At 50.0% G+C, this 20,888-nt stretch overlaps 5 protein-coding genes across 5 annotated transcripts; 2 read left to right on the top strand and 3 right to left on the bottom strand.

Moving 5' to 3' along the window:
* Window positions 1–320: 320 nt before the first annotated feature.
* LRP88_11637 (uncharacterized protein) lies at window positions 321–1,220 on the top strand (the record flags this gene model as incomplete). Its single annotated transcript, XM_083248063.1, has 1 exon — window positions 321–1,220. The coding sequence occupies one exon, from the start codon at window positions 321–323 to the stop codon at window positions 1,218–1,220; it is 900 nt and encodes a 299-aa protein (XP_083095493.1).
* A 232-nt stretch (window positions 1,221–1,452) lies between these two features.
* On the bottom strand, window positions 1,453–3,533 carry LRP88_11636 (Zn(II)2Cys6 transcription factor; the record flags this gene model as incomplete). The annotated part of the gene is made up of 3 exons (XM_083248062.1): window positions 1,453–1,508; window positions 1,572–3,334; window positions 3,406–3,533. 3 exons carry the CDS (start codon window positions 3,531–3,533, stop codon window positions 1,453–1,455), a joined length of 1,947 nt encoding a protein of 648 aa, XP_083095492.1.
* Window positions 3,534–5,683: 2,150 nt separating this feature from the next.
* LRP88_11635 (transketolase family protein) lies at window positions 5,684–8,102 on the bottom strand (the record flags this gene model as incomplete). The annotated part of the gene is made up of 5 exons (XM_083248061.1): window positions 5,684–6,601; window positions 6,652–7,169; window positions 7,217–7,699; window positions 7,771–7,856; window positions 7,915–8,102. The coding sequence occupies 5 exons, from the start codon at window positions 8,100–8,102 to the stop codon at window positions 5,684–5,686; spliced, it is 2,193 nt and encodes a 730-aa protein (XP_083095491.1).
* A 480-nt stretch (window positions 8,103–8,582) lies between these two features.
* Window positions 8,583–9,564, top strand: LRP88_11634 (ketose-bisphosphate aldolase; the record flags this gene model as incomplete). The annotated part of the gene is made up of 3 exons (XM_083248060.1): window positions 8,583–8,665; window positions 8,728–9,107; window positions 9,173–9,564. The coding sequence occupies 3 exons, from the start codon at window positions 8,583–8,585 to the stop codon at window positions 9,562–9,564; spliced, it is 855 nt and encodes a 284-aa protein (XP_083095490.1).
* Window positions 9,565–18,082: 8,518 nt separating this feature from the next.
* On the bottom strand, window positions 18,083–19,770 carry LRP88_11633 (cytochrome P450; the record flags this gene model as incomplete). Its single annotated transcript, XM_083248059.1, has 2 exons — window positions 18,083–18,660; window positions 18,708–19,770. 2 exons carry the CDS (start codon window positions 19,768–19,770, stop codon window positions 18,083–18,085), a joined length of 1,641 nt encoding a protein of 546 aa, XP_083095489.1.
* Window positions 19,771–20,888: the final 1,118 nt, after the last annotated feature.

The raw sequence follows: 20,888 nt of genomic DNA, 5'->3' as shown, positions 1-20,888 counted from the left end.
CATGGATGACCTCGTTGCGAGGTCCATAGGCGTCAAGACCATGTAACGTTGGCTCGTCTCGGTGGCCTCGCCTCGATGGCCTCGCCTCGATGACCTCGGGCATTGTCGATTAGGTGCATCATACCATCTCCACCCAGATACTCGATCGATTCATTGTTTCTGTGGCCAATGTGCTATTCTATTCCGGGCATAAGAATGAGACGGGGGGCATCTAGTCTTGTTCCCTCAATCATCAAAAACCATCCTACAACTGGTGACACACAAGACTCCAGGTTCAAGTCAAGCACTCCAGAACAAATCACACATAATCACAGTCTACAATGTCTCCCAGCGCACTCGATATTCCTACCGCCGTCCCTACCAACGGTAACGCCCCTTCAGCAACAGAAACACCAGACGCCGCCGCCGAGACCTCTTCGACGTTTCTCAATACCCAGCCAGGCCCTGACCATGACTGGAGAATCACACTGAAGGACAAGGTCATTGCCATCACAGGTGCCAACAGGGGTATCGGCCTGGGAATCGCAGAGGTCTGTCTAGCGAACGAAGCCGCCGCCGTCTTCAGCCTCGACCTCTTCGAGCCCGGTGACGAGTTCCTCGCTATGCAGACCGCCAACCCGAAGCGCCTTGGCTATATCAACTGCGATGTCACCTCTGAGGAGAGTATCACCTCGGCCATCGATGCCATCATCTCCAAGCGAGGTGCCATCCATGGCCTCGTCGCCAATGCCGGAATGACAAAGCATCAACCAGCGCTTGACTTTGACCGGGCCCAGCTGGACAATCTGTTCAACCTCAATGTGTTTGGAGCCTACTTCTGCGCTACAACCGTCGCACGGCGGTTCATCGAGCTGGGGATCAAGGGCTCCATCGTCTTCACGGCATCCATGACCTCGTACCGCCCCAACCGTGCGGCACCCTCAGCTCCCTACGGAGCCACCAAGGGTGCCGTGCGAAACATGACGCACACACTAGCCATGGAGTGGGCCAAGCACGGGATCCGCGTCAACTCGATCTCGCCTGGCTTCGTCAAGACGGCCATGACATACTTTGTGGACCAGACGCCGGATTGGGGTCTCAAGATGCAGTACTATGGCGGCATGCCGAGATTGGCTGATCCAAAGGAGCTGGGGGGTGCGTACGTCTACTTGCTCTCTGACGGTGCTTCCTATACGACGGGCATCGATATTCCAGTTGCTGGAATTGTAGGGGCTTGGTGAAGTGTTAGAAGCAGGCAATAGAAGCATAAGATATAAGGAATATTATGAGTTTGCCCAGAAGAATCACTTATTGTCTGAACCCGAACCCAAAGGATTTGGTGGATCAGCATTGCCTAAATACCTCGAATGGACAGGCAAGGCTTCATGTTGACTTATTGAAAATCGCAACGTGGAGTTTTATTCCTGCCAAACGCTCTTTAGCTCCTCAACGAGACCTGAAGCGGGAAACTTGCTAATATCCAGCATCCTGTCCAACGTATCGAGTAGTTCGGCCTGCTTCTCTGGCATCTGGACGCATTGGCCGACTTGAACGGTCAGTATAATAGCATGATTCATTAAAGGAATGCTTACCAGCAAATATAGCCTGGACATTGACAAACGCCATGGCAGGTTCCCCCTCTCGACAGGCGTTGGCAATCCCACAGACCATGTGAAGGCTCTCGTTGAGACACTTCTGTCGCTGGCGATATGCGTTGAGACCGCCCGTTGTAGGCTGGTTCAGCAAAACAACAGCCTTTGCGAAATGGTACATTTGCATTGCGCCGGCGTGGTTGGGCGGATGAAACCATATGGGCTGGAACTTTGCCTGAGACTTGGATGCTGAGGATGGTTGATCTGGCTTTGTTATGAAAGTGACCGGCTTGTACGAACTGGGAAGAACGCGATGCCAGTCTTCAAGTGCCTGGAGAAGTCTGTTGCCATGTTCAATCCTCTGTCGTATATCTTGATCGAGCGAAGTCTTGTCTAGAGCGGCAAACTCTACGCACTTGGCACAGATGTAGACCATTCTCGTGGCGAGCTCATCAGAATCAAGATCCTCGAGTCTCTTCCAGGGTCGCCATATCGTGAGAGTTGGCCTCCCTGCCCGGAACGCTGCCCAGATGTCTTGTCGAAGCCATGCCCACCACACAGCCCGCCTCAAGCCGTCAATGGACTCGCCGTCGTTATCCTGGGAACGCTGTATCCAGAATGCCCCTCGCAGGTGCCGTTCCCAATTTCCGCTCGTCGAGGTTCCGTCGGCGTCAAACATTTCATATGTGCTGATCATTATGGCAGTGGCCAAGATTTCGTGGGATTTGGCGTAAGAGGGATAAAGCAGGGTCTGGGAGAGATACTGGAGGGTCTCGTAGTAGTACTGGGTGGCCATGTGCGCTGGAGTTTGACCGTGCTCCTGTGGTTGACCACTACTTGTTGCTTCTGGCGACGACGAGTTGTTCTCGCTCGTGCTTTCGCCATCACCTTGTCGCTTCCTGGATTTGAGACCAAGAGACATGTGCTTGGCTGCGACTGCAAGTATGGCCTTCAGCAGTCCCGAATTCCGCAGGGCGAGATGAGGCACGGCATTAGTGAAATGGCGCGCTTGATCGAACAGGTCGAGGATCGGCCCAACGATCTCAGTGTAGTATCGAAAGAAACCGAGGTCTTTTGGCGAGAGCTCGATGCTCTCAGCAGTGTTCCATGGTTTGTCCACCAGGCCATGGTCGACTAAAGAAGTCCCGAGAATATCATCGTGACGGTGATGGGCGTGAGAGTCAGCATCCGTAGATATTGGGGCCGGCGACTGTCGACGAGAGAGTGTGCTCTCGTCAAAGTTCCACCGTGGTTCACCATTCGAGGTATCGTTCCATCGCTGAATCTGGGAGATGGCATCCTGCGCTAGTAGATCGTACCATTCGAATGGCGAGATGTTGAGCAGCGATACCTGGCTCCTGGCTAGAGGAGACGTGGCAAAGGCAAAGTCCACGTTGGGTAGACCTCCATCACCACTACTCGTCTCTGGCTGGTCATCTTTGGGTATGTCGATGGAGTCATGGAGCCGGAACGTGACGGAAGCCTCAGCGGGAACGGCGAAGGCATCCTGGTAGCCTCCTTCCACACTGGGCTGATGATTCTCAGTGTCGACCGTCCCTTGTGTGGCGCTCGGACTGTTCCCGCTGCAAGATGCTTCCTGGGCAGCAGCATCGTCGCGCAACCCGCTCGCCTCGGAGACATCTCGGACCGCTTGGTCTGAGCCATATGGCTGGGCATAGCGACAACCTCGATCTGATTTCGAGCATTGGACACATCTGGGTTTGCCTTCGTCACACTTGACACGCCTCTTTCTGCAAGTGAGACTATGGGCCGGTGTCAGCAGAACAATGCCGGCGTTAACCAGTCGAGGGTAAGTGAGCGAATACCTACCAACCTGTCGAAGTCCTCAAACCGCGGGCTCGAGACGGTCTGTTGCGACGAGATCGTCTGGGGGTATTCTGGGCGTCCATTGATGACGGATGGCAAACATTCTGGGTCTCGTCTCGAGGGCACCGGCTCCATTTATTGACAAGAGCTTAAACGAGCCATCTAACGTTGAATTACCCCGCATTTCTCCACCGAACTAAGATCAGTTTAGCCCCTTGTTCCCCGTGGAGATGATCCATGAAAGGAAGTTGATATCCGAGGCGTCTCTCAAGTTGGGAGTATCATCAAGTGACCAGTCCGATTTCTACCGTTGCAAGAGTCAAAATGAGTGATTTGATGTGCATTGCGAATCCTGCACCGAGTTGAGTGAGACACACTTGAAACAGTGAAATACAATAACAAATAACGTACATGATAAGCATGCGTCGCATGCAAGCATGCGTCGCACTTTTCCCTCCTATACCTAACTTTTCATTTGATTAATTGATTCTTTAACTATTAAATATATTAGACCTAAATACTGAGGCTAAAACTCTTTTTGCTCTTTAAGCACTTTAGAATAACCTAAAACTAAGCATCCGACGCGCTATAAACCTCTATAGGATCTCTGAGCATAGGCTATGTCGCCGGCAGAATGGCATTTAATCGCGACATAATTGGATCCCCTAATCGCGTCGACTATCTGATCTTAAGGAATAGATTATTATTCACTTCATTCTCGACCTAGACTCACGAGGATTTCCCCCCTGACTACGTGGTATAAAAGAAATAGCTAATTAATTACTTGCCGACCGCGACGCGCTACTAGTTGGCACGCATTAGGCTTATAACTTTATTAGATAATACCTAGAGCTTAAGACGCGTTTTTTTTAGAAATATAATTACTAGAGAGCTAAGTGCGAAGATCTAGCTATTATCTATAACTAGTTTATGCTTATAGTAAATATAATCGCGAAGTATAGCATCTAATTAGATAATCTTTATAATATTAATGAGACTAGCTTTATGATAGGTATGATTTAGAGCGGAATGGTTATTATAGGCATAGAAAGGCGTGGAAAGCTAAAATCGGTGTAGCCTAGAAACCGAGAATGGATTATAGTTATCTAGGCGATTAATGCGGATAGCTAAGCGATCCCGCTGTTTATTATTAGTGCGGGCTAATATTACCTCGCTAATTAGTACCGAGAAAGTAACCTCCCGGGCGATTAGGCTATTGCGATGACCTAAAATGGCTAGACTAATAATGAGACTGGTCTCGAGTGGCTTAAGCACTTTGATCGGTATATAGCTAAGCGATTAAATAGTCGCTATTATCTTTTAATCCTTAATGGCTATGAAAGTCACTACTCTATTAAATTCGAGAGATATTATGAGGAGAATAAGATTATTAGGCTTTATATGCTACCTTATTTATCTTATCTGCTTTAGCTACTTAATATTAGGTGCTTTAGCGTGCTTAAGAATACTTATGGTTAAGAAATAAAGCTTCTAATTAGATGCTTTATAACCTATATTTTAAAGACTAAGTTCTTTCTAGCCTTCTACGCCGCATTTTAGGCCACTATAATAGAAAAAAATATTAAGTTAGCCTTTAGAGGAGCTAGGCTTATTCCTCTTGACCTAGAAAGTATAGTCTCGAAGCTTAATATATAGCTATAGACTCTAATGCCGCCTAAGGAGGTAGCTAAACCATTGACCCCTTAGGTCTTAAAGACCCTAAAGACTATGCTTGAGGCTTAATCTTAGTTAGATTACCTTAAGAGGCGAGTAAAAAGGCATAAAAGTAGCTCCCTAGAGTTAATTCTAGAAGCTATATGGTCTTCTTCTAAGGGAATAAAGATAGTTATATATAAGGTTGCCTTACTTAAGGCTAGGGTTAAAGAACTTAAATAGGCAAATGAGATACTAAGCCGGCGCCGGAGGGCAAAAAGGACCTGACTATAGAAAAGAGGGGTAATAATAATAGAGGAAGGAAGGTAAGTAATTAATCAAATAGATATTAATGCGTAGGTAATAGCTAAATCATCGAGGAGTGGTAGTTAAGGGAGGTCAGCGCGACTAGGAGTTCGGCATTATAGTATCTACGGTAAGCCTAGTTATAATATAAGAATATATTAGGTAGTAATTAAGATATCTAGGGAAGAGTATAGCGAGTAATTTTAATTAATAAAATAGTTTATGGTGTTTTTATTGCGATTTCTATCTTAAAGGTATAAGAAAAGTGCGACGCATACTTGCATGCGACGCATGCTTATTATGTACGTTAATACAAACTAACTTTCCTAATGCTCAAAACCAACGCCCAAGCTTCCGTTAAGATCTCTAAAATCACCCCTCAGTATCTCAATACCATCTCTCTTGACCTCCTCCACAAGATCCTTGATCTTTGTCGCAACATTATCAGGCTGGAATCCGAAATACTCGTATGCCGCCTTTGATGGAAGACTCTTTCCGAATCGCCTCATAGATATCGACGCATCGGCATATCGCTCCCATCCGTTCGCTGCATATGCCTCGACGACAACCGTAGGCTTTCCAGAGCGAGGCTTCAGAACTGATTGCTTGTACTGTCGGGATTGCTGCTCAAAGAGTCTGGGACAGGGGAATGAGACTACTCTTGACTTGATGCCGTGCTCGTTGAGAAGCACATCTTTGGCTTGCATCGTCAGGCCCATCTCGGAACCAACTCCGATTAGGGTGACGTCGAAATCATCGCTGTCAGCCTCGACAAAGACGTATGCGCCCAGGCTCACGCCCTCGCGCGAAGAGTGCTGGGGGAATTGGGTCAGGTTTTGCCGAGATAGAGAAATGATGGTTGGCGTCTCGGTGGCTTGGATAGCGGCCACAAAAGCACCTGCAACCTCCTCCGAATCGCATGGACGGATGTACAGGGTGTTCGGCATGGCGCGATAAAGAGCTGGAAGGGCGATAGGCTGATGCGTTGGTCCATCCTCGCCGGTGCCGATACTGTCATGGGTGGCGATGTGAATCTGCTGGAGTCCCTGGAGGGCTGCCATTCGAACAGCCGGAGCGGCGTAGAGGTAGAACATGAAGAAGGAACTCGTCATGGGGATGAATGTGCCCTTGTTGAATGCGGCGAGGCCGTTGGAGATGCCACACATGGCGTGCTCGCGGATGCCGTAGTGGATGTAGCGACCACTGTAGTTTCCGTTCAGACCACAAGCAGTTCGAAGATTGGGCTGTTCGTTCGTTAGTGCTTCCTGCTAACACCCCCGTTCTTCACACTTACCGATTGGAAGTCGACCTTGTTGTTAAAGGCCACATTGCACGAAGGGGTAAGATCCGCAGTGCCAACCAAGAAGGACTTGATCCTCTCTCCAAGGATATTGGTCACAATTCCCGCAGACTTTCGCGATGCCGTGGGTTCCGTTGGAAGCTCTGACTTCTCGGGGATGCACTTTGTCCAGTCGTCGGGCATCTTTCCAGCAACACGGAGACCGAACTCTGTCCCCAGCACAGGGTCTTCCTTCTTGTACCTCTGCACAGTCTCTTGCCACTCGGCTTCGTAGGCATCGCCACGGGTGCGAACATCTGCGAATATGTCATAGACGTCTTGTGGTATGTGGAAATGCTCGTTCGGGTCGAGGTCGAACGACTTCTTGATGCTGGCCACGTCGTCAACCCCGAGAGCAGCTCCGTGTGTCTTTGCGTTGCCAGCCTTGGAAGACCCGAAACCGATGGTTGTGCGAATGTTGATAAAGGTGGGCTTGTCGCTTGATCGAGCTGCGACGAGGGCGTTGACGATGGCTAATCATGGGTTAACGGTTATTCGGTAAGGACAGCTTGGAACTTACCAGCAACATTCGAGTCTCCGTCAAGCACATCCAGTACATTCCACCCAGTAGCCCTCATCTTGGCATTGATATCTTCGGTGTTGGCAACATCCGCTGTGCCATCACAAGTGATTGAGTTGTTGTCGTAAATAATGCAGAGGTTATTGAGTCTCCAATGACCGGCGAGAGACACTGCTTCGAGACCAACACCTTCCTGAAGACAGGCATCACCAATCATGCACCACGTCATGTTATTTGCCAGATTGTATCCTGGCTTGTTGTATGTGGCAGCCAGGTTCTTGGTGGCCATGGCGAGGCCGACGGCGTTGGCGACTCCTTGGCCGAGGGGACCCGTGGTGACTTCGACACCTTCATTTTCGATTTCAGGATGGCCGGGGCAGAGTGAATCAGTCTTTGTTGAGTGATATGATTTGAGCTGCTCGAGGGTCATGCTCTTGACACCGACGAGGTGCATGAAGAGGTATTGCCATAAGCAGGCATGCCCTTGGTTGGTCAGCGTGATTCATCGTGAATTGGTAGAAACCACATGCCATTAGACAGTACGAAGCGGTCACGGTTAAAGTACTCGCAGTTGTTGGGAGAGTACCTCATGACATACTTGTAGAGGGCGATGCCAATCGCCGCCATGCCCATAGCGGACCTGAAGAAGTCAAGCCAATCAGTGATGTGAACAGAATGAACAAACAAAGGTCGCTTACCCAGGGTGTCCACCATTGAATTGCTGGCAGAGATCTGCGATGAATGCTCTAAAAACCTTCAACACTCTGTCATGTTTCTCTGGACTCTCGAGCTTAAGGCCAACGACGCTGGTGCCATTGGTGGGGAGGGACTTGGTAGGGATCTTGTCAACGGCAGCCCTCTCGTAAAGTTCCAGTGTAGGAGCCATGATGTCGCGATAAGTGTAGAGTCCTTGTTATTGGTAATGAGATGTGCTTATGAAGTGACAGCTGGAGATTCATCGCGAGCTGTCTGCCCTTAGATATACTGGGACGTTGCATCGCATTCATTGTTCATCCAAGACAAGTTGTAGTCGTTCAATCTGTTGACGCTGGGACTTCCCAACTTCGAGACGAGCCTGAGCTCGATTCCAGTGGAAATTATTGCCGTGTAGCATATCCGAGTAGACCAGATGGCTTAACTGGTGTGAGAGGTCGTGGACCTCGCTTCGGTCGCCCTCGCTTCGAGTCCATGATGGCCTCGTCTCGAGGACGGCCCCACCTTGGCTTACCACCAAGCGAGGTCGAGTAGTATGGAAGCCATAGATGTTTGATCCTTGTCAGTATTATATCAGAGAGTAACTGGAGATTCAATCGCTCTTTCATTCATCCGTGATCAATGAAAAGCTTACCGTAAAATGGAATCCTGGATGGATGTTCAGAAGCGAAACCGCACCCTGCAAATCCTCTGCTCAGCAACTGAGGGCAAGTATGGAGTCTTGGCCATAATCTGGTGGGTACTGCTCCATTGAACTCCGGCATGAACTGTTCTCACTCGAAATACGTCTTGTGCAGTTACAATATTGAGCACCTAACAGCTCTTGTCCGCGCTGCCGAGGCCCAGAGGTCACCTCTCATCCTTCAACTCTTCCCCTCAACCGTCAGCCAGCTACCGACTCTCGCATGGGCAGCAGCGGCAGCAGTCAAGTCAGCAACTGTTCCGCTTTCGTTGCATCTGGACCATGCACAAGATGAAGCACAAATCCGGGAGATTGCTGCAACCTTGCCGTTTGACTCTATCATGGTGGACATGAGCCATTATGACCACGATGAGAACTTGGAAAAGACAAAGACTCTGACGAGAGTTTGCCATGACCGCGGCATTGCCGTCGAGGCTGAGAGCGGGCGCATTAACGGAGGAGAAGAGGGTATTGCAGACACGGGATCTCTAGAAGGTGAGGCGATATCGAGGCTACAGTTGAAGAAGGAAGCTCGAAAGTGATGACTAACCTGGTGCCAGCACTCTTTACTACACCTGAGGAGGTTGAGGACTTTCTGGCTGCCGAGATTGACCTTCTTGCACCGAGCATAGGTAACGTCCACGGCGACTATGGTCCAGCCGGGCCCCAACTCGACTTTGACAGGCTGTCCAGGATCAACAGTCAGATCGGCAGCCGAGTGGTGATGGCGCTGCATGGCACAAACGACTTTGCGCCCGAGATTATGCAGCGTTGCATTCAGCACGGTGCGGTTAAACTAAACTTTAACAAACTCATCTTGGAGAGCTGGAACGTCTACGTGAGAGAGCATGCCCAGGAGCCGCTGATGCAGCTCATGGACCGTGGCATGGATGTACTTCAGGCTGAGGTTGAACGGTGGATGGATATCTGCGGAAGTAGTGGGAAAGCATAGAATAGTTGAAATCGTTTAGGCAACGATAACTCAGCGTAACTAAAGTTTCTATTGGCTTGACTTATATTTCAGGCCTGTGTCAACAGTGCACCACTTATAGTGATAGCTACTTGACAACGAATGCTGCGAGATTTTGGTCAAGTCCATGCATCCTAACGGCTGATGGTCTCCTTTGGATACCTCATCGATGACAAGAGCGTGCCTTAACTCCCCCAATCTCTCTGCTATTTCTCAGACAGGAGTATTAATGATGAATCACCTCAGAGACTGAGGTTCCCGCTTAGCCAAGCTGCCTGAAAGCAGCCACCTCGTTGGAACCAAACAAACTGCGGTTAATTTTGGCTTCTAAAACGCAGCGAACTGGACTCCAAATTTGGACCCCGACTAGTACCCGTCATTAGCACTCATCCGAGCTCGACTGCCGCCCGGCCTCGTTGCGAGCCCACCTCGAAGCGAGGTCCACCCCCTGCTTCTAGGCCATGTTATTCGAATCAACTAAAGTCCGAGTATAATGAAACCAATTAGCGAGTTGAAACTCAAAAATGAAAATTGGCGAACCTGGGCAGGGGACAAGCCCAAGCAGTTTCATGAACAGGTGATACGGTAACTTGTAGAATGAATAGATAGATGAAGCAGTAGACCGACTGGATTCATCAGTCCACTTTTCACCACTACCTACACACAGTCCACCTGCTCTCTAACTATGAATCATACGATGCATCAAAATGCCACTGGAGGCTCAGATACCTCTTGGGCCAGTGGAAGTTTCTATCACGATCCTCGGCAACTCGACAGAGTCTCGAAGCTGCTTACAGGTCTCATCTCCAAGTCGGAAGAAGGAGACTATGAGTAAGTCTCGCCAGAAATAGTTAATTGTATGTTATTTATCTGAACAGCTGTGTAGATCTGCCAGGCTCAAGGCCTCTATCGGAATTGCCCTCTTTAAGTATGTGATGAGATATGGACCGGGCAGCAGTCATAACTTCAATCGTGATCGGTTAGTCGCATCAGGACGTACGTCTCGTTCTCAGTGCCATGCCCTTGGCATATTTACTTACCAAGTCTGACATCTATCCATAGGCTATACCAGAAAATGGCAAGACTTATTCTGGCATCTCATTGCAGCTAAGGGCCTCGCCGTCGACTCGATTAGGCGTGCCAGCGTCCTTTCCAGGATGTCAGCTTCGCCGTGTCATCCAACTCAAGCGATCTCCAATGCCATCGGTCAGGCAATTGCAATGAAGAACTTGGCAATGCTATACAACAAGCCGGGCTTGGAACTGTTGGATAACATGATTTGGTGTATTATTGACGATGCTAGGTTTCAGCAAAGCAGCGTTCTTGAGACAATTGCCCTCGCCGGCTGCTGGAGGCTAAATAATCTCTGCGTTATCTACGATGGCATCCATGGCACTCTGGGTCCTAGCGTTGACGTTTCCAAGTTGAAGATGTGTGGCTGGAACGTGATTGAACTGGTGAATGACAACGACCTCACCGTCACTGGTGAGTTCATCCAGTCTCTCCCGCATCGATTCAAACCAGTCTTTAACGCCCAAAGAAAGCCCTGTGTATAGCTCTCGGCGCCGCAAGAAGAAGCAACGTACCGACTTTTGTCAGTATCCAACCACCAGACAGCTCCGCATCCGATAGGCTGCCCTACCCTCCCAATGTCAACACTCCGCTGCACCTCCTTCTCGAACTGTACGACTTCTTCCAGGATGTGAGCAAGAGGAGCAACATCGATGAGGCTGCCTGGCTAGCCAAAGTCAAGGCGTATCAAGAATTGTACCCAGCGCTTGCCAAGGAGTTTTGGGACAATGTTGCCGGCAAGAATCTTGTTAACCCAACGAGACACCAACATTATCCGACCACCACAGCAGGTCCTATAACTCCACCTCTATCGCCCTTGTCGCGCTCCCGGAGAGGGAGACACAGCTCTCTCAGAAGAGACAAGCCCCTACAACGAACAGGCAGATACTCAACACCAAACGGAGAAAAATCTGAAACTCTTCATATCCGCCCTTGTGACGCCGAAGAAGCTGCAGGCGCCTTTCTTGTGTCTATCAGATCGACCGAGTTGCCCACAACGATTTCCCTACCGCAGAATGATACCACCAACTTTCCAGGTCATTCATCTCGTCTAGGCGTGACGCTTGGAGCTTATGCATTCTCCAACTGTCACGGCAAGGACTTTGATATGACACTGATAAGCGCGGGTGTTGGGATTCACTACGCAATGGGCACACAAGATTTCCTCCTAAAGAAATATCGTCTGAACGCTAGGATAGTGTCATGTCCCTGCCTCAAACTCTTTCAGCTGCAAACTGAGGAGTACAAGAGATCTGTCCTCCGACCTCAAATTGGGAAGCCGACGGTGGCGATTGACTTTGGGAATAGTCAAGGGTGGGAACCATACGCGGACGCGCTGGTCTCGTTGGAGGAAGACGATGATGGAGAAATGGGGGATAACCAACCTGATAGGATTGGGCCGAGGGTTAGAGACTTCGTTAAAGAGTTTACGGAGAGAAGGACGAAGTGACATAGCTTGAGAAGGCGTCGTCTGCAGCAAGGGTTTTGCAAGCCTAAGCAAAATGGACCGGGGGGTAGAGGTTGAATGTGGGCCGAGATGGGCATTTGATGCTTACGCAAACACAGGATCTCAACTTATGCCGATAGGAAACCACTAGTTACTCATCCGAATATGGACTTGAGAACTTAAACATGTGGGTAGCTGACCTTTCACTAAGCGACCCTGGAGAATCATCGCCTGCCTGCCCATGGTTCGTTCGTTTCAGTCAACACATGAGTTCATTCACTAGCCCTTGCCGATGCCTCGCATCTCGCTTTGACAGCTCTCCAAGAATACTGATAGAATAGGCCCAACCGCGCATCTTTACAGCACGCTTTCCAAACCTCGCCAGACCAGCAGCCGTGCCTTCGTCCTCCGCCCTTTCGACTGCATCTTCAGGCCATGATTACCTCGGCGACGAATGGCCGCAGGTGCTGGATGGATCCCAGTGGGATGGGCTGAATCTTCTTGGCCTCCTCAGTAGAGGTCAAAGTCCTTTCAGCACTATATGGGATGTCAATCTTCTTCTCCAAGAAGTCGAGGATAAGCTGGGCGCTGAAGTAATCGATATCCCTCGCGTCCACACTGGTGCCAACAACTAAGTACGTATCTTGCATTCCTACTATTCAGGCAGTGATGGCCATGAAACTGACCAGAACTCCGAGCCTAGGGTTTTCACTTGAAGTTGTCTGACCAATTTCATGCGCTGGCGCGTCTGGGGAGGGCCGATGTCAACATGCCGCACTATGACAGCTTTTCTCTTCACTGGCTTCACAAGCAGATCGATTTTGAGATTGCCACAAACAGCCTTCTCCAAAACACTCCAGGTGTGCCAACCGACCGGCTCCTGTATCACCGTCACCCTCCGTAGCACACGGGGATCAAGCGTGGTATGCCCAAGGACATTAGTGGACGGGGCCTCATGATCTTCGAGATGGCGCAAGGCCAGTGTCGTCTTTGGTCTGAGTTTGATCAGCAGCAAAGGGTGAGTACTGGTAATTCATGATGGAGACTTGCCTGTTGGTATTGGGTGATTCTTGCTAACCATCTAAGATGTCAACCTTGGCCAACGCAGCTACGATCCGTGCTGCATTGCTCAACCTGGAGCTCCCGTCCCAGTTCGTGAGTGATTGGTTGCTATGGCGTACCCTCCAGCCAGTGAAGTGGATGCCAAAGGAGCTACCTCTTCCCATCTCCGCCACTCGCGACTTCTGGCTTGCCACGTTGAAAGCCAAGGTGGAAGCCAAGGTGGAAGCCATGGTCAAAAATGAAGGCGACGTCATCGGGTGGCCCGGGAACAAAGTAACTGTAGGACCAAAAGCTCTAGCAGCCAAAAAGTCTCTGTTGCGTTTGATTCCACTGATTCTGCCAGAGGGAGACGAAACAGTCTTGTATCGCCCGGTGCTCCAGCACGATGATTTCGGCTGCCACAACCTACTGAACTCGATCAGTGATACGGGGAAGACAAGCATCACCTCCATCTTTGACTGGGAGACTGGCTGCATTGTTCCGTTCACCCTGTCTGAGATCACATTTTTGGTCGCCGGCTGGAACTTGACCATAGACGAGGATGGCGAGCCATCGGTTTACGTCCGACCCGGGTGGGCACCCAATCTTGAAGAGAGACAAGAACCAAGAATTCTCTGCTGAGTTTGTGAAGATAAGTCACTTATGTCCTAAGACTGTGTCTTCTTTGACGTGATTTAACTTGTGAGGGTAGGAAATTATACGACAAGCCCCCTACATGGAGGAGGTTATTCACAAGGTCAAAGAGTCTCGCTATCTTTAGGTGAAGCTCAAGAAATGGAGGGGACAGGACTCCGAGGAGTTCTTTGGTGAACTGGGAGATTGGGCAGAGAAAAGATTGGTTGAAAGAGGATTAAGCGACACAAGCGACCTTTAGGGCCACAGACGCAACTACTCTACTCTAGACATCCAGTAGCATGTGATGATGATGATTTGAATCGTAAGTCACTCGGGCTAGTGAAGATGCTTGGACACCCTATATGATAGACGGTGCTGTGGAAGACGCAACTTGTTCACAGAGTGTGTTAATCTCTGTCCCGCGTTTTTGACCGTAGGCGTTATGCTCAAGTTATGCATTGTGGCTTACACTCTGATCTGGAGACGCGTCGAAAGAATTAAAACGTTTGGATAATGTCTCGGAGTATGAACTGTCACCTCTATGTAGATTCGAATACAAGTGGTTTGTGCATACTTGACATAAACATTGTCTGCGCTAATGTCCAAGGTCACTCTACACATTGCGGTAGAAGTAGGTTGGACATCGCATCATTAACTTTGAGTGTTGTGAGGTTGTGCATCAAAGTCAATGCATCTATGCAAGATGTTGACTTCTGAAAGTTAATTTCTAGCTGCAGATGTCTTTAGACTTGACAGACGGTTTATTTACCAACAATCATGTCGAGGTTTGAAGCTTGTCAGACTGAGCTCTACAATAAAACCCTCTCCTGACCCCGTTGACTTGCCTTATTTCCCATGTTCATCATCGTCACAACTTAAGTCAGCCCACCTCACTTCTTGATCTCTTACTTGGACAGAGTCTCACAACAATATTTACCCATTCTTTCTGCTCTGCTCTTGGACTCGGTCAAACACGGTCTAACCTCTCTTTTTGGATTCATACACCACTTAATCGTCTACAGACAGACCACCGACCACCTTTCTGTACGACTTCACACACCACAACCATTAACATGTGTGGCCTTTTCTCTGCGCTCTTCGGCAGTAAAAAGAAAAAGGCATGGACCGAACCAATTTTCAACCCAGCCAGTCAGCTGAAACCAACGAGGATCTCAACCACCCAACCACAGCCGCAGAAGCAGACACCTCGGACAGCAAGTGTCCCAATATTTATACAACAGGGTGCCTCACAACCTGCCAAGCATCGGAAACGCCCGGATGACTACAACAGCCAATGCCCTTACCACGACGAGGAGGCGGCATTCCAAGCGCAGTACTACCTGCGCGGCAAATACGGCAAGTCTTGGAGAAGTCCCCCCGAGAGCAGCCATATCTTGGTCTCTCCTCCGGGTATATCGGTCCCCATGCGTAGCGCCGACTCGGTGTGGGCAGTGACTTGTGGTCCCCACAGAACAGGGCCGCAAAGGAAAGTCCACTTTGATGAGGCTCAGCGTCGCCCCTTGAGCAGGACGAACTGAGTAGGGAGATCAGTGGTCGGGTGTTGGGTGGATGGGTGAAGTCATGGTTGAAACCTGCTTGCCCAAACTCACTACCGACAAACCATTTCTCCTCTTCCACATGCCACCCCAGACTCCACCACGAGAGATCAATCGCCCAAGGCCGACGGGATGGGACATCGACGAACTTGGGGAGAGCCTCGCGGGACCGGGGACTACCAAGTCCCCGGGAGCCGAGTAGAGAAGAACGAGCGGATGGCACCCTACCTTGGAGTAGTGAGAGGTACGTTGATAGCATGGGAACAAGGCACAAGGAAGATACACCTCCAACTCAGATAGGTTTGAGGAAGGGCTTATCATTTGTTGAATGGGGGGTCATTAGTGGTTCATGCTTTGGTCCTTTGTGCGCGTTAATCGTGAGATGGAGGACTTGAAGAGAATTAATATACTTATTCTGTTCTTCAAAGTATCCTCACTGGCTTTATCGGCAATTTTTAACACAAAAGTATCGTTAAAGCAATGTTTACATGAGCCCATCCGTGAAAAAGCTAAACAGCAAAGCCTCCGTCTGCTCATCTATGACCATATTTCCGGGTTCAAACATGTTAGAGGTTGATGTTTCCGTAGTCCCAGGATTGTTTTGACTGTTCGTTCTTGAGTTTTCCCCGACCCCCTTGCAAATATTAATAAATCTTTCGCGCAGTTTAGTGAACACAGTTGGTAGGAACCGAGGTGGGGAGGAATTAATGCCTTCGTTCATGGCTGCTTCGATTTTCTGCGATAACCCCTCGAGAGTATCTGCGAAGTCTTGGATGCTGGTGAGAAGTCCTGGATCCCAGAAGTTGTGATGTGTGACCAATAGGCGTGAAAATATCAAGATAGCATGGCCTAATTGAATCCAGTATGGGTATGGCATTGATAGAATGACTGGGTTTGCCAAGGACAGAACGGATGCAGTCTCGGCTTTTACTGCGTTGAAGCATGAAGCAAGGAGGTGAGACACTCGCAGAGAGTAAACCGAAGAACCTGCTGTGTCTAGGCTCTGCAGTAGGCGGTCATCCATGCCCACCTTATACAAGAAGATTTGTAACACATGGCAAGACATCAGCAACAACTCTGCCATTGGTGAGTAAGATTGACCGTATTGAGCATAATTGTACTTACCTTGTTGAGGAAGTCCCTGTGGGAGAGGGCTTTTAATCGCCTCTACTTCCTTTTCAAGATATGAAACAGCCATGAGTACTGCACTAGGAAGGATGGCTTCTTTTGCACTCAGATCTTGATAAAGCGTTTTGTCGATAGTGTTGGCAACTTGTTGTACTCGAACAAGCTGGACGAGATATTCATCGCAAGGGAGCTCTGCCGCTTGCTGCAACGCTAAGCGGGCTTCTTCGATAGATTGCCCTACTGGCATTGGACAAGTATCCATTACGCACATCCTCAACCTATAGCTGATATTAGTGACTAGTTTTATTTAACCAAGGTTGCGTTTTACAAACACAGAGTTTATCCAAAACAAGCCGAGGTAGCATCGCCGTTCTTCGTTTGTCTTGTCCCGAGTCCCTTGGTTGGTGGTGAAATAATCATTTAACCCTCCCGGAGAGGTCTTTGTGCTGAAGGATTTTTCTCTGCTGATTCCAAGCTCCTCGGCCAATGACATGGCTGTGTGCATGAGATTGTTGAGTTGGGAACCGAGCTGTAGGTGAATGTGGTGCCTGCCATGATGTCAGGTGGAGTTTAATACTTCGGCTATGAAGCCATACCAAGCTAGGTATACCAGAACTCCCTGCAGGAGATGAAGGTTTTTCTCTCCATGAGCCCATACTCTACGGCCAAGTTCCTCTCGCCAACGTTGAGCAAGCTCCTGCTGGGCGTCCACGTTTTGCTGGCACGCCACTACCATGATTGCCATGTACAGCATGGGTCTCTCTCGGAAGAGTTTCTCGGGCGATTCATCCAAAGATATCCAGACAAAGGGGAACAACGGCATCATCTGTCGGTGATAGAGCTCAAACATCTTGTAAGCTAGCAACTGTGCTTCGGGTGTTAGTGGCCGTGTGAAGACGGCGGTAATCAGAGAATCGGATAGTGATATTGAGCCTAGGGCTGGTCCTGGTGAGTTCCCCACGACGGCTGGGGAGTTGGACAAGAGCTGGGCAACCGAGTCGAATTTGGACTCGAGTCTCAAAAGGTCACTGACCTTGGTTAATCCATGCTCTGAGATAAGTCCAAGGTACTCACTCTCTTCCATATCCTCGGGCCCCATTTTTGCGACTATGGCTCCCGCGTGGCTGTATACTACACTCTTTGTCGAGTCGATCACATCTTGTAATGTCTAGGTTAGTATCATGGAGGTCGACGCGCGACATCCTGGTAGTACCTCTTGCACCTCCTTTGACCAGCTACTGTTTCGCATCGGACTTTTGCGGTAGCGCATGTTGAACATGCTTTGAGGCCCTTCGACTTTGAAGCTTCAGCATCCATGTTTCATCAACACATTTGTGCTTGTACGAGTATCGACGTGAGTGAATGAATTGTGTCAGATCATTGTCCCAGCTCAGCCCCCAAAGACGCGACGTGGTTTTGGCTGAGTAAGCCTGCTCCTAAATCAGGGGCCAGCTTCGAAACATTCATTTTTACACTTCTTTTTATTAATTGTCAATCTGGCCATGTCCACCAAGGCCTCGCTCGAAGCCATTCTTGCACGTTCTTGTTTTGCAATACGTACGAGACGCTATGTAATAAACTGATCCACATTCTATTAACTGGCATTTCTCTACCCAATCCCCTACGCCTTGGCTCGTTCCTTCTTTGCTCTATCAAGAATAGCAGCGTGATCCAAGTCATGAGTAGTACCCGACTCCGCAATCGCGTCTCGCACCCACTGGCCTCGAGGCCGATACACAGCCTTGAAGGGCTTGGGAAGCGTCACAAAGCCCTCTGTGCAGTCCATATCATCCACCTTGTGCTTCTCGCCTGTCGTCTCGTTGATGCCCGCCTCGACATTGAACGCCCAAAGCATGCGTGCCATTTGGATAAACAGCTGATTCCGCGCAATGATTCTCCCAGTGCACACTCTCCGACCGAAGCCGAAACCTGTGTGGGGGAGGTCCTTGAGCGCGGTTGTGTTGAAGCCACAGGCATCGATGTTGGGTTCTTTTGTGTCGGCGTCATCGGCGAGCCATCGCTCGGGCAGGAAGGCGTCGACATTGTCTCCAAAGACGGATTCGTCGCGGGTGATGGCGTAGGCATTCCCGAGTACGATCGAGTTGGCGGGGATGTAGTAGCCCATATAAGTGTCTTCCTTCTTGGTGAAGTGAGGGACTCCGCCAACCACGACGGGTCGCCATCGCAGGGTTTCGCTTGCTGTCATGCTGTTAGGGTGATCTTTTGCTCAAGGGTTATGTACTTACCGATGGCATCAATGTAGGCCAACTTCGGACGATCCTCAAACGTAGGCATGCGGTCTCGACCAACAACCTCATCAAGAAGCTTCTGCGCCTTGCCAACCCATCGCTCACCACAAGTAATCCAAGCGACAACAAACCAGTCCAAAGCTACAGTCGAAGTGTCCAAACCAGCATCAGCCAGAATTCCCAGATCAAATGCAAGCTCCTCAGTAGGCATGTCGGTGGCCTCGGGAGAAGCCTCCATGTACTTGCTAAAGTTCCAGCCACGGTTGTTCAAGCCCTTCTTCAAGTTTCCGACGTGAAGCTGTCGCTCTAGCTCGTACAGTTCCTCGGCCTCTTTCTTCCACGGCGCGAGGAACTTGGGGAGGTAGTTGAGGGAAGGGAATGAGTCGACGATGTAGGCACCAACTTGGCCGGTCCTGGCAAACTCGGCTTGCACCTTCTTGCCGTCCATGAGTTCTTGCTCGTAGCCGGTCTTGAGGCGGTAGCCGTAGTTCATGCAGTAGATGAAACTCGCCATCGCGCGCTCGTGGTGATGGTGGAAGTCGACACCCTTGTCGCCGACCTGACTTGACTCCCCCAACACGTCAAACAGCAACTGCCTCGACTCGATGTCCTGCAGAGGACGGTAGGTGCTTGCAGAGCGCAGAGTAAGGAGAGGAGCCTCCATGCGCTGATGAAGCCTGTACCTCTCATCGTAAGGACGGAGGAGCATGTGCATGTTCTTGGTGACGAGCTCACCAGCCATGACCATGCGTGGCCGGTGCGAGTATTGCCCACTCCGCCTGTTGAGTAGATCATGGGCGGCCTGATGCGTGGAAAGGATGATCAAAGGCTGGCCGCCCATGCTGAGGTGCATGATTGGGCCATACTCCTTGCTCCAATGATACAGATGAAGCCACTGGAGACTCTTGGGAAGCTGGTGAATGTTGCCAATCACAGGTGCTGGCCTGGGTCCTGGAGGAAGAGGACCCTTCCCTCGTCCGCTGAGATAACGTTTAAGAAGCCATGCAACAACAGCCCCGACGAGGGCGATGCTCAGAGAGCGCTGATCTTGCAACAACATGGCAAAAAAAGGCACGAGCGAGACACAGGAGCAAAAGCAAACACCCTGAGACACGCTTCCACGTGAGAAATGTCTCGGGGGTGTTGTGTTCTTCTACTTGAGCACATCTCCCTCCCACATTGAGGCACCTTGGATAACAACCCTGGGAATTGACCAATCGCGAGATGTGAATTTGATACGCGCAGAGAGCGAATTATGCCTGGGATCGTCAATCTCTTTTCTCCAAGTGGCGTATCTCGCGGCCGTTGACGTTCCATCGTTTTCATGTATGAAGGTGGAGTTGCTCGGTTGCGGGACAACGGATTCCAAGCAAGACTCCTTGCAAGGTGGGAGCTAAGCAAGCCATTCTGCTCCTTTGAGGGTTTGGAGTCGAGTGCTATGCTTGATCGAGTAAACCTTGAGTGAACCAACTGGCTTGGGAGGAGTCACTTCCCCGTCTCGGGCGCCATTGTTGTTGGTGATGGTAAAGTGCTTGCTTTTTTCGTTTCGACTACTTGAGAGCTAACTTCTGCAGCGACCTTTAGCTGAGTTGCAGAGTCTCATCGTGAACCCAACTTACGGAGGGATTTTCAGGAGGACTGGAGGTGATATTGACATGTCAATTTAACAGGGTATACAGGGAGGGATTTCCTGGGGAGTCCCCCAACCGGCTTCAAAGGGCGGCTGCAATGGCACTCTCCGGTCATGAACTTTTCTCCGCTCGCCTTATGTACCCGATATAAGCGCTAAATTAGCGCTTTACTACCCCCCGGGCCGTTGGCTTCCCGCCGGGACAAACGGCCGCCAAGAGGGACCGGTTCGCGGGGGTGCCTCCCGCGACAAGGCCCAACAGCCCGGTGGCGGGAATCTGCGTGCCCTTGAAACAATGGACGTTAGCCGAACATGTAGATCTCGACCTCGAAGAAGAGCGAACTTACATGGGAAGGACTAGGCATCTTTGCTTTTTGCTTCCTTCGTGAGGCTCGAGTTACGTAAAGACTCTTATCAAGAGCAAAGAGCGTATAATAGTGACGAAATGCAGTGTATGATCTCCTAATACCAAGCCTCTTAAGTGACCCCCGGTAGAGCGATCAGTGGAGGCAAATGCAGAGTTTTGCCTCGTGCTGGACCGGGATGCC

The sequence above is a fragment of the Fusarium phalaenopsidis genome, assembly GCF_050370095.1.
Source record: "Fusarium phalaenopsidis strain FUZ10S chromosome Unknown contig_32316, whole genome shotgun sequence".
In the NCBI taxonomy this organism is placed as follows: Eukaryota; Fungi; Ascomycota; class Sordariomycetes; order Hypocreales; family Nectriaceae; genus Fusarium; species Fusarium phalaenopsidis.
The sequence above is the reverse complement of the archived record's forward strand: the minus strand, read 5'-3'. Positions and strand labels throughout refer to the sequence as shown.